The sequence below is a fragment of the Taudactylus pleione genome, unplaced genomic scaffold (genome assembly GCF_031769625.1).
Source record: "Taudactylus pleione unplaced genomic scaffold, aTauple2 ptg000454l, whole genome shotgun sequence".
NCBI classification, from domain to species: domain Eukaryota; kingdom Metazoa; phylum Chordata; class Amphibia; order Anura; family Myobatrachidae; genus Taudactylus; species Taudactylus pleione.
In genome coordinates, this window is record NW_028284856.1 from 2,214,851 (window position 1) to 2,232,168 (window position 17,318).

At 39.3% G+C, this 17,318-nt stretch overlaps 1 protein-coding gene across 3 annotated transcripts in view; it reads right to left on the reverse strand.

The window, feature by feature from the left end:
• Window positions 1-17,318, reverse strand: part of ALPK1 (alpha kinase 1) — a 184,988-nt gene that overhangs the window by 63,586 nt on the left and 104,084 nt on the right. For all 3 annotated transcript variants that reach the window (XM_088448335.1, XM_088448333.1, XM_088448334.1), the window contains exon 4: window positions 6,581-6,735. In XM_088448335.1, coding sequence (XP_088304461.1) covers window positions 6,581-6,735 — 155 coding nt within the window. The remainder of the gene's footprint in view (window positions 1-6,580; window positions 6,736-17,318) is intronic.

A 17,318-nucleotide genomic window follows, 5' to 3' on the forward strand; every position in this document is an offset into this window, starting at 1 on the left:
CAAAGAGGGGCGTCTCAATACATATCCCGGCGGCTGTCACATTTGCATATTTTCGCACAGCAGCCCGCTATGTGATCGCAGTTGCAGTGGCAGTAGCATACAACTATGAATCATTCTCATAGTACATTGAAGGCTGCTATGAAAAACGTTTATCTCAAATAGCAAAATGGACAATACCAGAAAATATCTGGATTATTTTGTTATTTACAATGCCACATAATACATGTGTGCATGTTCTAAAAGACTAAGAAAGTATCTGCTACATCTACCCACTAGAAAACCTGTGCTTGTCAACACTCCAAACTGCAAGACATGGATTTGAAATGCAGCCACAGACATTTATTAACTTAATTTATCTATTGAAATAAATCATGTAATCATTGAAAACCCCATCTTCCACCCCCACCCAGCAGCAAAAAGCTATATTTGGAAGGGCGTGAGGGATGCCGACGGTCTAAATACCGATGCCGAAATCCCGACAGATTGGGATCCCGGCACCAGTATCCTGACCGTTGGCATCTCAAAGGTAAGTATCGGGGGGGTTAGAGGGAGGTTAGCGTTAGGTAGCGGGGTTAGGCACCGGGGAGGGAGTGTTAAGATCGGGGAAGGGGAGGTTAGGTTTAGGCACTAGGGGAGGAGGTTAGGTTTAGGCCCCTGGGAGGGAGTGTTAGGTTTAGGGAGCGGGGCGGGGGAGGTTAGGTTTAGGCAGTAGGGAGGGGGGGCTAGGTTTAGGCACCGGGGCGGGAGGGTTAGGGTAGGGGTAGGGAAAATACTTACCACCTGTTCTTTTGGGTGTAGGGATTCTGGCTGTCGGTATTCTGAACAGCGGCATCCCGACAGCCAGGATTTCATACCCAACCCATCTGGAAAGGTATTCCAAACACAATGTTATTTTGACTATGATAAGATAACCAAAACACTATTATTATTATTTTTAATAGCTGGGTTTACCAGCCAGCCAGCTTCTACTTTGACTATCCACAACAGAGATCATGGCTGCAATAGACATGCAACTACTCCAAATAGCCACCAACTTTTCCAAGGGATGATAAAATTATGAATGCCATCCATCTAGAACTTGCTCATTAAAACAATGTGCAAATAATACAAATATCATTCAGTCATATGTGTCTATTCGTGATATTCCCTTTGCTACTGACAAATCTAGACACATTTACTTTTACCATAGCTCTATACAGGGAACAATTTGTTACCACAGAAAAACAGTTCAACAGCAACATACACCTAGGGCCATGATTCAGAGGTGGACACAGTGTCAATGCCGGATGCAATCGGACGATTTTTTTTAGTCTGCATGGAGCACGTGTCCCGATGATTATCACAGGGGGAAGCAGGGTAGGGCAATTTCAATTGGACGTTCCTGGGTGGTAACAGGGGGGGTGGCTAGTCAGATACGGGCATGTCACGGTCAGCGGCTGCGACTTTTTGTGCAGTTGTACTGATTTCGGCGGCCATGTTCAGACAAATATTCTGCTCCTTTATTGGACTGGTGCAATGTCTGATGGTGCGACCAATGGTGAATCTTAATAAGCAAAACGGTGGAACTGTATAATAGAACTGTAGATGTTTCTGTCCTTAACAGACAATTATGTTTGAGGAATATGAAGAGATGAACGAGAACGTTTGGGAGCAATCAACTGTCTCCTGGCTCTAATGTACAGAATATGCTTATAATATGCTGTCAACTATACTCTTTTATATATTTACTTTAAACATTTGTTTATTAACTATATTAATCAAATTGCATCAGATTAAATGAGAATGTATACAAAAAATATTAATGTAGTGTTACTATGTGCCATTAAGACAACACAAGTTCAACCAGATATGTCAGATATTTCTTGCAAAGGCTGCTCTAGAGATGGTTCATTCCCTCACATCTGGTAATCTGTCCAAAGATCTCCATAGCATAACTTGATATCAAAAGGCACGAAATTACAAATAGGCATTCCTCTCTCTCCCAGGTTCTCCTCTTCCCAGTTAAAGTCCCAGCTACGTCCCATAATCAGAACACGTAATAAGGTATATTCTCTGGGCTGCTATCTGTCTGCTGATTGAAAATAGCCACAGTCCCATCTAGTCATGCTGTCTTTAAGGATTCTGCATACCCACTGAATAAAGTGTATGAGCATATGAGCAGCATACCTCATAATTCCTCCAAAAACTTTATTGAAACCTGGGTACCTTTCACATAAGGCTTTCTCATTTCATCTTATGCTTCTATTGACTTTCTAAACAGTGCTGAGGTATCCAGCCCATGGAACAGGTCACTCACCAATCAGCCACATCATGGCTTCTCCTAAATTAATAACCAAGATATCGATATCCTACTCTGCGTACATCAATTATATCTTTATCATGTGGTTAGCCAACGAACCCATTTCACTCTTGTCTAAGAGTGCTGAAAGCTTTTTATACAGAATAGTGCTGATATCATTTTTATGCGTTGGTACCCCTGAGCAGCAAGCAGTGCCCTGCCTGGTATACAATGACATAAGAGCACTCATGTTTAAGCAGAGCTACATACAGTAAAATATGTCCTGACCGAATATAATTCAATATATATCCCATTTGGAAAATGGACTCTAAGAGTCAAAGTATCAACATTTCTCCGGCATAAGTCATCTGGCTAGTAGGTGAGGTTGTTATTCCTTTTTGGCTAGTAGTGTTTTAAATTAATAACTGTGAACTATAAATTGCTTCAAAAGATTATATGATACTTCAAAGTGGATGAGAAGGAGAAGGCAGCTCCTTGTTGATAATGTATGACACATTTACACTTCCCAGGGTCCTGTGACCAAGGGGGAAGGGTGCAGAACACAGGGAGAGAGCTAGTGAATAGTCCCAAGCTAGCATGAGGCAAGGATTTCAGGTCCTTATAGTCTCTGACCCTGTGATGTGCTTTGTTTAACAGGGGCAGCTGCAGTTATCAACAGATGTTTCGGCAATAAATAATTGGTATCATCTCAGAAAAGGCCTGTCTACCTGTGGAGAGGGCATAATGCGTAAAACACTGCTTTGCTATTCTAGCCACATTAATCTCTCATCTATCCAGGTTTCTTGGGGCATTTCCTGCAGGTGCTCATTCTGTAAGAATCAGGACTGTACCCTTTTAAGTTAAGAAGCTTTGCAGGGGTCACAGAAAAGGTCAAAATACGCCATAAATTTCTGTCTAAGGTCACAAAAAAAGGCGAAATAAAATGACAATACAGAATTAGTCTAATGTTGCAACATAATCAGCCAAATGTAAGGGGCCGGTTTCCTTCTAAAGGCATGCCGTGCACACACACAAAAGATAAAAGTGCTCACGTTGAGCTCGGCTAGCCTTTGCTTAAAAATATATAACTAGAAAGCAATCTTCTGTAAAACATAATCATTTTTTAACAATTTAGTGCATGTTTTTATTAAGAACGTAAGCTCTTGTGAACAGTGCTTTCCACCCTTTGTATTCTTTATGTAATTATTTAATGTGAACACTGCAATTATGTATATCTGCAAAGTTATGTACTTATCTGTATTAGTCTGTACCCATGCAATTTAATCTCTATGTACGACACAATGTAACCCCGTGGCACCATATAAATAAAAGATGGTAATAATAATTATTAAATAATAATAATAATAATAATAATAATAATAAAGCAACATACCTAACTTTATACTCAATATTACACTCTAAAATAAAGATCATTCACAAATGGCAGAATAGTATAAGTATTCCACAACTGCCATTACGATGCCACAGGTGTTTGCAGGCTGAGAATGCTACATTAACAGCACAGCTTCTAAAAGTGCATAGCAAAATACCAAGTGATTACTTGTAGCCTCAGTTTCTCAGTATGAATATTAAGAAATTCCAAATATCATATTATCCTCTTGTATTAAATATCATAATATCCTAAGATTATCCCATTGTTCTTCACTTGAGAAGTATATTTTTAGATGCCGAATGTAAAAAAAGAGACTTTATTCAGAATACAGGCATTCTATACATAATAAAGATAATCTTATTGTCATTTAACGCTGATTTAATTAAGGCAAAAAAAAATCCCTAAAATGAAGTTGTTTATCAGAAAAAAAATTAAATTCAAAGAAAGGGCTATGGTAAAGTAGTAGGAGGTGGCATTTACATATTGGCACAGTGCACCATACTTGCCAACTTTCCATGATTGTCAGGGAGACTCCCTGAAATAGTAGCAATCTCCCCGTTTCCCTGAAGAATCTAGCAATCTCCCTGATTGTGCCTTACCCACATTATGTAGCTGTAATATACTTGAAAATAAAGAGATTATACACAATCAAATGGGATCTCTAGTATCATTTCCCTGCATTGGTTATAATGCACAATGATCCCTATGGCTACATGCATTTTCTGAAAAGTATCAGTGTGTATTCATCAACAAGAAGATTGTACTAACTGATTTGGGGCTCATTTACATTTGGATGTAAATCAATTTTATGGCACGCCCCTCAGATGTAGCAGTACACGCCGCCCACTTTATCGCCACACTCATAGGTGTTGCTTTCACAATCTTCCTGAAATGCTTTTTCAAAAGTAAGAAAGTATGCAGTGCAACCCATTAACTTTTTCTACCTCCCGCAATACAAGGAGCACTACTAGTTTACAGAGGAGTCTCCTAAGAGTGGAAAATAGACCTACACCTTTAAGTAAATTGATGACATCCAGGGGAGATATCAAGCCTTGGAGACAGTTAATGTGGAGAAGTTGTCCACAGCAACCAATCTGCTTCTGTCATTTCCCTAGCACAGACTTTAAAATGACAGTTAGAGAGTTTGGTTGCTTTGGTCAACTGCTCAACTATATTTCTCTCCAAGGCTTGATACAACTCCCCCAAGTTTTTTCTATTTACAAGGCTGACATAGACAGGAACCCATATGCGTTAATAATGTAAATAAGGAAACGACTCATAGTGAAAAAAAAAAACCTGATTACATGTATATAAGTTAGACACACCTCAAGTTCAAAAAGAGTAGGAGTTATACAAGATATATGTTAGGTGCAACAAGTGTGTATATGTACATCTCGTGATGTAGAGAAAACCTGGACATAGTGCAGAGATGTGGCTTGACAGTGTTACTAATAAATTATAAAGTTGTATTACCCTATTTGTACACAATATAAGAACGTAACAAAGTGCCATATATACGAGACAATACTGTTTTAACAGTTATTAATGAATGAGAAAGTCGCATGTTCCAAATAAAACAAGATTACATGCAGACAAAACACAAATAAAATCTAGTGCAAATATTGTTTTTGCCTATTTTTTAAATAAATGGTAATCTTCGTTCCAGCAGTAGTCCAAAGGTTAATATTTATTAGGTAATACGAATAGACGGCCAAAGTACTAACAGCTGGATGGATCAGTGCACAGTAAGCCAATCAGAACCAGCCCTTCTGCACCTGCAAGAGAAACGTTTTCTAAAAGAATCCATCCACGTCTAATTGTGTTGCAATTACATGTACACACCCCTTTACTGTACTTGGACTTTGTTGCCTGCTAGTTCCTGCCTTCTTTCACGATCTCCTTGCATACAGAGACGCAAGTCATCGATACACAAAAAGTATATATATATGGATGTATGCATGCTGTATGAGTGTTTGGTGCACAAGTGCAGTACAGAGATGCATATCTTATGCATAAAAAAGGCTCAGATGTACATCCAACTCTAAAGCTGGGTACACACTGGCAGATACATTGGGCGATTAATTGGTCGGCCAATATATCGGGTGCCCGTCGGCCAGTGCGTACTAGTGATATGTCTGTGAACGATGTTGTTCACAGACACATCGCGTCGGCTGTGCTGCACAGCCAATGGCAGATATATCTGCAGACATATCTGTCCATCGGGCAGTGTGTACGGGCGGTCTGCCGACTGCCCGTACACATGCAGAAGAGGCCGCGGGCAGGGGTACAGAACACGCCCCCCAGCCAGCAGGATCCGCGGCCAAAGACAGATGATAGTCATTTAGTGTGTATGAACAACCATCATCTGCAGATATATCTGTTCAGTGTGTACCCACCTTAAATATGAGCACATAGCAAATTGTGTAGTGAAATAGGCTATCTGCATCCATGGTTGACAAAATAATTGCAATAACTAAGAGGTCTACAGGATAATACTCAATCCTGAAAAGTATTGTTGAAACATTCTGAGCAGAACTAAAGATGACACAGTATAAGGATTCATTAACTGATCTGTCATATGTGCTGAGAAATTAAAATTTCATCAAAACCAGATTAATGTCTGTGAAGAACCACAGTTCCATTTAGGCTGCCTTTTTGTGCATATTTGGTTATTAATTTGGTCTTTTTTTATTATGTAAATCTACATCACAACTGCTGGAAGATTATTCCATGGTTCTGTCGGCCTCTTGTACCTTATAGTGCCGATACCCTTTGTTGTATATGGTATCATAGGGTTTTGCCTTGTCATGTGTTTTATGATGTTCCCTAATTGTTTTAACATTTCATGTATTTTGTTTTTTAAAATAAAAATAATACTGTGAATTTATAATAAAAAACACAGTTCATACCAGTAAGTCATGCAGCCGTGGATTGATCATATCCTGTAGGTTTGTTTTGTCTTCTGGGCCTACAGCCTGTTTGTATTGCCACCTTTCTGGCACAAAGGGCCACTTCATTTCCTTTGCCTCCTGAATCAGGGTCCTCAGATCGTCTGGGAGAGAAGCTGGAAAAGGTCAAAGTGCATGTTAGGATATCTCCGGTACATTAAGACACGATTCATCTGCCAGTTGTACTGTGCACGTCATATGAGAGCACCTTTCTTACTTACACACCTTTGTGCACTTGCTACACATTGCTGCCTTTTACCAAAACACTAGTAATAAGAGAATGTCTGTCAGCTGAGGACCTATACAGTTCTGCCCTCAAGCTAAACTAGAGCAATCGACCAGTAAATAGGTTTTTAGTGGGATGAAAAACATTGAGATAACTGTCAGTGAGAGGAGACAAGCCTGTCCTCTTATCAGGAAGTAAGCCCATCCACTCTGTAAACAAAAGGAGAAAAAAAAATCTATTTTCACCTACTAACAAGATTTTTTTTTCAATGTGAAGCACTTAACAATTTAGCTTGAGGCACGATATATGTGCCAGCATCTATGGTCCTTTACAAGTCTACAGCAACTCACCTGTCAACCCATAAGTTCTGCCTGCTGCCTGTTGTATTTCTTATTGATGATATGTGGTGGAAAAATGTATTGCATGCATTAAGCCAGTGCTTCTCAAATCCAGTCCTCGGGACAGCCTAAAGCGCTGCTTCTGTGTCATACACAGACGCGTCTTTTGCTGCAGCCGCATATGTATCTTATGTCAGTGCTGCTGCTGATATAATCTAAGCTGAGATGCAGAATCTTGCAGTGGTGCATTTTCGTCTGGACGTATCTTTAGACGGACCATTGAAACTTGCACCAGCCATATGGCAGGTGGTTTCACTGTCTGACTACAGATATGTCCAGCTACATTCTTGCAAACTCGACTAAACTCACCATCGGCCAAACTAGGAAGTACTTTACATGAAAAGATGCAACTCGCAAATTTACTAAGAATTGAGATTACAATCTCGAGTGAGATTGTAACAAACTCACTGATAAATTTAAGTTTCAAATAGACCACCTCCTGAGCTGGGAGTTTGCCAGAAACATACACAGATCAGTGTGTGTATGTTTCTGCCTGAATACCTAATCTAATGTGTTTTTTTTTTTTTTTTAAATTACATAGGGTCCCCACCCAAAAGCCTAACCAGCCCCGGACTTGCCAGCCAGTCCTGGTTCCTAAAATTACGGGGAACAAAATTAGTAGGGTTCCAACATAATTTATGAATCAGCACCAGGCTGCAGGGCCAGTCCTGGTTTTAATTATAGGTTGAAAAAAAATGCGTAGGGGTCTCCCTATAACTAAAACCAGCACCAGATCCAATCCGAGTGTAATGCCACAGCCCGACATTACCGGGTCTCCAGGGCCAAAGCATTCTCACTCTAAGCCGGTCAGGCCAAGCCGGGGATCTCAGGGGAGTTGGAAACCCCCCAAAAAAGGGGAACCCCCTATCCCGAAACCCCAGGCTTGGTCTGAAGCCCGTTGACACATTTATGTAATATTTGATCGTTCTATTTGTAGGTATGTTAAAAAAAATATCCAGTTTCAACAAATGGGGGCCACAGAGTGGTATTTGGCAAATGCTCACACACAGGCTGAAAGTAGTCATCTCTGACTATTAAATAAACTAAAGCTGGGTACACACTAGATGATATTTTGAACGATTTGCCGATTTCCGATGGATTGGAATGACAACTTGTTTATTTTTGAGAAATGTCATGATGAAATTTAAAATATATATTTATAACAGCCAAAAATCTTAGGTATAAGTAAACACAAGAATGATATGAAGTGTAAAAGAATGCGACAAAAATAGGTAATAAGAAAAATCACAAAATATGAAATTTGCAATGAGCCATTGCTTATGCTGGGCATACTCTATACAAATATCTGGTTGGAATGAAAACCTGGTAATGTATGGGAGCAAATTACATCCAACCATTTGGTCCAAACACTGGAAAACAGACATAAATGACTGTTCAAATTGGTTAAATTCGTTTGATTGAACCAGTTAGATTGAACGACCATTTTTGTCTTTGAGCAAGTGGTCGATTGTCCTTTGCTCCCATACATTACCAGGTTTTATTCCAACTAGCCAGATTGGCCAGATATCTTACACATAATTGTATAGTGTATGCCCAGCATTAAAAGCACCGAGTCCTGAACATACACTAATGTTGATTCTATATTCCTGTGCGATCAGCCTCTCATTAAATAACACTGTGTTTGTGCCCCCCTCCCCCAAGTTTCTATTATCAACACTATACTTTAGCACAAGCTGGAATCTCCAAGAGCTTGGACCCGTAAAAAAAAACAAAAAAACACCCCCCTGTGCTGATGGCAATAAGACTATTTCCCACACCCCTTGGGCAGTGGGCTGGTGTTAATAATGCATTGTAAAAACCGAAAACATGATATTGTAATTTACTGGAGCACTACAAGTTGGAGTTAACTCTGTCAAGTCGAATTTAAATGGCCACTTTTCATAGAATTGCAGCCGAGACTGAGTGGAAAGACACTGCACTCAATAGTCATTTAGAAATGGGTTATCACATCAGATCAAAGACAATCTTATTTAATATCCTGCTCCTCCTCAACTATACTTTAGGATAGACAGAATAAAAGGAACACGGTGCTCCTACGATGATAAATCAGTGTATGGATAGTGAGTCCATGCAAATTAGGTTTCCCAAATTATCTAGTAAAGTGAAAAAGTGAAGGAGATGAAAGTTTTATATTTGTATTCTAAAAAAAAAAAAGTATATACAGTACAGTGGCAAGAAATAGTATGTGAACCCTTTCAAATTAACTGGATTTCTGCATAAATTGGTCATAAAATGTGATCTAATGTTCATCTAAATCACAAGAATAAACTAACACAGTCTGCTTAAACTAATAACACACAATTATACTTTTTAATGTCTTCATTGAACACACCGTATATACATTCACAGTACAGGATGGAAAAAGTATGTGAACCCTTAGATTTTAATAATTTAATAACTGGTTGACATTCCTTTGATAACATCAACCAAAAGTTTTCTGTTGCACAACGATCAGGAGGAATTTTGGGCCATGGCTCTTTACAAAACAGAAATTAATTCCCAGTAGTTGATTCACTTTTGTGTTTGGCTCTCTCATTGTCCTCTTGCATCATGTTGAACTTCCGTTGGTGGACAGCTAGCCTTATATGCTCTTGTAAAACATCTTAATAAACTTTATATTGGACTCCAGGTAAGCTAACTCCAGACACCAAATTGTTTCTTTTTCTTAAGCTGGGTACATGCTGGGCAATATATCGGCTGTTCAATGGAGCGGCCGATATATATATCGCGAGAGTGTCAGCGGGTGTGTACCTCCCATAGGTCTGTGAACTTCGTCGTTCACAGACATATCACATGGACTGTGCAGCACAGCAGATGGCCGATATATCTGCATATATATTGGTGCATCTGCTGGTGTGTATGGGCAACCTACTGATCCCCCACACCCATGCTGCGGAACCCGGAGGTGACTGACAGCTCAACTATTGTGATGTCGGACCCGACACATCGGGCGGCTGAGTAGTACGTGTATGTGCACTTACCAGTCATCAGACAGGTTGACCTAGGGTGTACCCAGTGTTAGAAGTCATTAGCCTAGTGGTTCAGATGCTTTTTCCAATCTAAACTTTGAATGTTAAAAAGATGTATTTAACATGAACAAGAAAAGTACTGTAATTTGTGTGTTATTAGTTTAGCAGGCTGTGTGTGTCTATCCTTGTGACAACACTAATCAGAAATCTAGGTAATTCCAAAAGGGTTCACATAGTTTTTCTTGCCACTGTAGCTGAATTTTATTCTAACAATTTGGAAAATGACAGAACCTCATAAAAACATTAGTTCAGATATTTACACATTTACTATCTAAAAGCAGCCAATTGTCACATGGGAAAAAGCATCCAATAACCAATGCAAGGAAATGAATAATACTCAAGTACTACAGTATATATTGCAGTTTATTTTTTATATATCCATATTCATGGATATCTTGAACATTCTTAATATAATATCCTCTCAATTAGCACTAAATAATGATCACTTCCTTTATTATCCTAATAGCAGAACGTGAAAGATAATGGGGAGATTCCCTCTGGTGGCCTTGTTGAATGTTTATAAAACTCCCTGTTGATTCATGTTTTTTGGTTAATTAATAATGGTCCGTTCGATGTTACAACCTAAAGTAGTGAAGATGGTAATTTCATCGATAATAAAAAGGCCATTGAATGTCATCTGAAATGGCATTCCTGGAAACACCTGTGTCCACAGTGGTATCTAATAACATTCCACTCCATGTGTGCCTATTAAATCCATAGGAAACAAGTGAAATGAGTACTACAATGATGAGAAAACTAGGGATGTGCAGGCTCGGATAGGTTCGAGTTTGCACGTTGAGTTCGGATTTTTCCCTCCAAAAAAACGGAACTCAGAAAGAGGCTAAACGTCATCTTACATGGACGAACATCATCATTCCTGGACAAAAGTCCAGGAATGATGATGTTCGTCCATGTAAGATGACGTTTAGCCTCTTTCTGATTTCCGTTTTTTTGGAGGTAAAAATCCGAACTCAACGTGCAAACTCGAACCTATCCGAGCCTGCACATCCCTAGAGAAAACCAATGGTTTGCAAAACTTGAGAAATGCGAGTTTTAGATTAATGAGGATTCTGGGGTAGAGTTTTAGATTAATGAGGATTCTGGGGCAGAGTTTTAGATTAACGAGGATTCTGGGGTATTTGGTAACAAAGAAAAGGTAGAAGCTATACAAAACTTGTGTTATTCTCTGAAATCTTAAAAGCGCTGCAGAGTTTTTGGGATTTACCAATTATTACAGATGACTCACTGAGCCTTTTTCTGTAATAGTCAGACCCCTCACAGCCATGACAAAAAAGGGGTCTCATTAAATGGTCTGCCAAGACTTAAATAGCTTTTGACAAATGAAAACATTTAGACCCGGGTATAGGAAACTTAAGGCAGACGCATTGTTAAGAGGTAAGTTTCTACAGCAAGACTCACACCCTCCTCCAAACAATGCTATCACTCCTGCTGACAAAATAGTTATGGGTCTCTCTCATGATTTATCTGCAATACTGAAGGATGCTCAGTTAGGTAATTAAAACACAGTTGAAGATACATTTTTTTGTTCCAGAAAACCAAGAAGCCGCATTGAAGGAGACAAGCGGTTAAGATCTCTGGTCATCGTGGTATCAGTAAAACTTTACAGTTGGCCATACACCAGACCAACTCCAACCATCTAACTAGTTGTTTGGTTGGAATGAAAATCCAGTAGTGCATGGGAGCAAATGACAATGAGCAATTTGCTCCCAAACTCCAGAAGACACGAAAAAGGCCGTTTAGGCAAATTGCTTACGTCTGTTTGATTTAAACAACTTGTCTGAACAACAGCTATCGTCCATTTTCCAGTGTTTGGGAGCTAATGGCTGATTATCATTTACTCCCATGCATTACCGGATTTTCATTCCAACCAACCAACTAGTTGGATGATTGAAGGAAAGTCGGACTGTTGTATGGCCAGTTTTAGGATATTGTCCAGGTCTGTTTGGCGGCCATCTCTCATGTAGGAGAGTTTGTGAAAATAAACATGTCATGTGTATACTCGTAAGAGTTGTAGAGGCCATGGTCACACATTTGTATGGATGGCCTGAAAAGTCATGGTCACACATTTGTATGGATTTTATTGGAGAATTACAATTCTTGCAGGGTCGCAGTACCATATGGATGTCACAGCGCGCCGAACTCCGGCGCCCGCTTACCGGGTCCGACGGCGCTGTTATGCAGAGGAGCAGCGGGGGCTGCGTCACCGGCATCCCCCGCTAGTCTCTGTCTCTCCCTCCTCAGTCTGATGCAGGCGGCCACGGCTCCCTACGAGCGCGTGTGCCGACCTGTGCTAAATTTAAAGGGCCATGCACACTAAATAGGTGACGTCACTGTAGGCGCCAGATTCAAGCTCTGCCTATTTAAGGAAGTTCCTGGCAGTAGTTCTGTGCCAGAGTATAGGCTCATTTACCATATGCCAGCGTTCCTGTTTTGTTCCATTACCTGTTTCTGACCTTGGCTTCGTTTGTGACCCTGAATTCGCTTGACCCTTGGTACTGCATCTGATATCTGGTTTTGACTTCGGCCAATCCGTGACCTGTTTTCGCCTGCTCCCTGGTACAGTCTAGTCCGTTTGGTTCTGACCCGGCCTGTCGACTAAGCAATACGTCTTCTCCGCTTCATCCAGAGTTTGCCAGCACCTGCATAAGGAGACCTATCCTGAGGGCGGGGACCTGTGTGTCGGACGCAGCCAAGTCCATACCTTCTTGCGAGGGTCCCTGGTGAATACCGCCAGCACATTAGACTCCGCGCCTCAGGCATAGGTCTAGCCAACTCCCTAAATACGGGCCGAATCCATAATCTGTCCGAGACTTGTGACAATGGAATTTAGCAAGATAGCCCATTGTTATTCTTTTGCAAGGCATTCCCTTAGCCAAAAATTTTACCATTGTATCTTCAACACATCCTTAGACTACATGGAATATCATCCAATAGTGTATCTGAAGGGTTTCTCACTTAATTCTGCTTTCGTGAATTTAGGAGTTGGTTTCATTTTGTAAGTGGTATATTTACCCAAATTAATGATCAGACTGAAAGGGGCTAATCAATCTTTAGAGCAATACTTCAGAAGTTATATTTCCAGCTCACATAGCAATTGGAGTGAGTCACTGCCATAGGCATTGTGCGCTTATAACTATGCCCCACACTCAGCATTAGGTATTTCTAATTTTTTTCTGTATGTATGACCAACATTCCTAAGGGAAATTACACCTGAATTACAGAAATTAGGAGTGTGTTGTGCAGTTTAAAAAACATTATCAGGGAGACATGGCTGCAAGCCAACCAAACATTATGAGGGGTATTCAATATGAAACGTTAACTTCACTGCCGAAGTTAACGTTTCATATCGGAGTTTTTTTCTGCGTTAAGTCTGGTGCGCGCTCCCGCTTATCCCCGTATTCAATATCAAATTAACGAAAACAGGAAACTCCGAAGTTGGATTTGCGTAAAGTTACAAATTTTTCCTTAAAATAATTGTCAGACCCCCTAAAGTTGTAAAAACATGGGGGAACACTATGGGTACCCCCGTTTTAGCCTTTAATTGAAAGTCGGGGATTTAAATAACCGCAGCAGGTGTTTTTTTCCCGACATTGAAGAAGTGATGCAGAAGAGCACTTAGGTTATTTTTTTCGTTTTTTTAAGTGGTCCCATCAAATTTGGGGTACATGAAAATGGGTACTAGCATATTTTGATGTCCCTAAGGTAAGTTTTTAAAAATTCTGCATTTGTGCACCTGCCGCTATAATTTTATTCTTCAAAACACCTGCCACATACATGCAGAATAGCCCTGAACCTATTTCCCCACTGTTTAACAATTTTTTCCCATTTAATTTTTTTGCACCCCAATTTTTAAATCAATTTTTTGGGGTGTCCCTATTTTTTTTTTTTTTTACTTTTTTGGACACAGTTATTTTTTAAATGTCAATCTCAGGGGTGCAGGCTATTTTTTTTAAGCCTGCACCTCTAAACCCCAAATCTGCACTTTTTTTCGACACCTATTCAATGGTGAAAAGTTATCACCGTTTTTTATCAAAGACTTTTCAAAACTGCGATAAGTCTTTGAAATTGAATACGGTGTAAAACTAAAACCAGTGATATTAACGCAAAAAAGTTAAAAAGTGCGATATTAACGCAAAAAACGATGTTATCGCACCCATATTGAATACCCCTATATGTACATTTAAGTTTTCTGAGTCTGGCAGTTTACTCCTAATATCAGGCTGAAACTGCCATCAGTTCCATTTATTGGGCCCTTCAAAATTATCATGAAAGTCAATGATGTATGCTAACAAGTGGACTAGGCCAGGTCATTGAGAATCTCCAGGCCTGTTCACTGTTTGTTGTTGAAACCTGCCTCCTTTTCCAGTTGATTTCCTAGTAGACAAAGTCAGTTCCAGTAGAGACACAGCCCGAATTTGAACTAGAGAATATTTTGGATTCTAAAAATGTAAAGAGTAGATTTCACTATCTCATTAATTAGAAAGGATACGACCCGGAGGACTGGTCCTAGGTCGTATGCTACAAATGTCCATATGCAAAAACTGAGTGAAAGGTTCAACAACAGGACATTGGGGTCCATCCACCTCTTCTCAAAAGAGTGGTAATGTTAGAAAGTAGCATCTCATTCGCAATGAGCTTCAGCCAGTTGCTTAGTGACTGGAATGCTCTGAATTTAGTTGCAGCCATACATTCATTGCATACTCCAATGTGATAAGCACACTGGGCTAAATAGTCAGTGATAGCTTAAGTTTCAGTTCGGATTTCCTGCTTTAGGATACTTACTCTGCTCCGTTGTTTCTGGCTGCTGATTGATTTTTTACTAAGATTGTTTACTACCTCTCCTGACCTTAATTTGTTTACCTTTGAATTTTGCCTATTCCTTTTGTACTTTGCTATTACCCACTGGTATTATCAGATCAGTCTCAGTTTATGCATCTGGTTATTGTGTGTCATTGCCTGTCATTTTCACTGAATATTCCCAGTACGATTATTTACTATTGTTACCCACCATTCCGTTATCTCAAGTTACAGGTTGAGTCTCCCATATCCAAAATTCTTGGGACCAGGGGTAGTTTGGATATCGGAATATTCCGTATCTTGGAATATTTGCATACCATAATAAAATATCTTGGGAATGGGAACCGAATCAAAACACAGAATGCCTTTATGTTTTATATACACCTTATACAAACAGCCTGCAAGTAAATTTATACAATATTTTCAATAATTTTATAGCTCAAACAAAGTTTGTGTACATGAAATTAATTTCTGTTTCATATACACCTTATACACACAGCCTAAAGGTAATTTTATACAATATTTTTAATAATTATGTGCCTTAAACAAAGTTTGTTTACATTAAACCATCAAAAAGCAAAGGTTTCTCAATCTCAATCATGCTAAAAAAATTCTGTATTTCGGAATATTCTGTAATTCAGAATATTTGGATATGGGAAACTCAGGCTGTATTAGGTAATGTTTCCATTAGGTGTCCAGTTATACCAATTTAAATATAAATTCTTATTGTCCACTTTGAAGTCCTGGTGGCATCTAAGTGTTCATAGGATAGGCGGCTGTTATATGTGAAGTCAAAAGCTCTGATTCCATGAATGTATCATGTATTATTGTATGATTTATAACACCATCTGATATTAAGTACTATATTGTTAAAATACATTATAGTGCGATATCTTACCTTTGAAAAAAAAAATCACTGTTCTTGCTATGAAGCAGTGATTACAAAAATGCTAGAAACTTATTATTATCATTTCATTATGAGGCATCACAAATTTCCACAGTGCCATTCACATTAAAATAGTCAGAATAACATAATATTGTTACAAGTGTAAACATAATGATAGAATATACCAATGGGCCATATAATGGACCATAGGGAGGGATGAAACTAAAGGAAGGAGGGTCCTGCTCGTGAGATCTTACATTCTATTAGGAAAGGGGAAGGAGTAGGGGCACATGATCATAAACTTTGTATGTCAAGAAATTTAAGAAAGGGTTTCCCTACAAACAACATTTTTTTTTTCTATTTGGAAACCGAATGTATAAATAATTTCTTAACCAACCCTGGAAAGCATCACATTTAGGAGACCATGAGTGTAGTGGTTCTTGCGCAAGTCCATACTGGTGATTTGAAACTTTGTCCTGGTGACTTGTTTAATCTTAGTGCAAAGGCTAAACAAACAGAGAATTACAATCTTTTGAAATGAAGGGCAAATCAGCCAGTTAATATATTAACCTCTGCATTAGCCCGCGGTTAGTTACTGTGGCTAATTGAATCCGTCACACAATCTAGTTACATTACATAGTCTAAAAAGTATGATAGGGTATTAAATTTTAAGCATTGGATATTCCAATGAATTTAGAAATTCTGTGGGATAGTTAACAGCCTCATGTGGGTCCACAACACAATCTATCAATTTGTTTTTGCTTCAGGCAATATCTCAAGTGTATTAAAGAAAATTAAAAGAAATTTTATTTTTTGGGCTAAAATAGCATGCTCTAATAGCCACTCATGATCCCGGTAGATATGTGGTATAACTGGGGGAGTATTATTCCCGACAGGATGAAGATCCCGACTGGGGCAGGTAAGTACCCTAACCCCTGTCTCCCCCCTAACCCACCCTTAGTGGTGTCTAACCCTAACCTTTCCCAGGGGGTGCCTAACCCTAACCCATTTTACAGCTCCCTAAACCTATTTCGACGCCTATCTTAAATCCCTTGCCAAGATTCCGATGTCGGGATTGAGATCGGCATTCTCATAACTATATCCCATAACTGGGTATACCTGCAACCGCAAATCCTATACAGTGTTAAGACAATGACAGAAGTCTTTTAAGAGTAATTCTTCCCCCCTATCTTTAGATCCTAGATATTCTGCCCTCTACAATATCAGGCAACTCAGTAGCAAAGCTGCTGGTTTAAGTATCATTATGTAGATGGAACCTCATATTAGTTTTAAGCTTGTGTATGCATTTAACCCTTTTGTC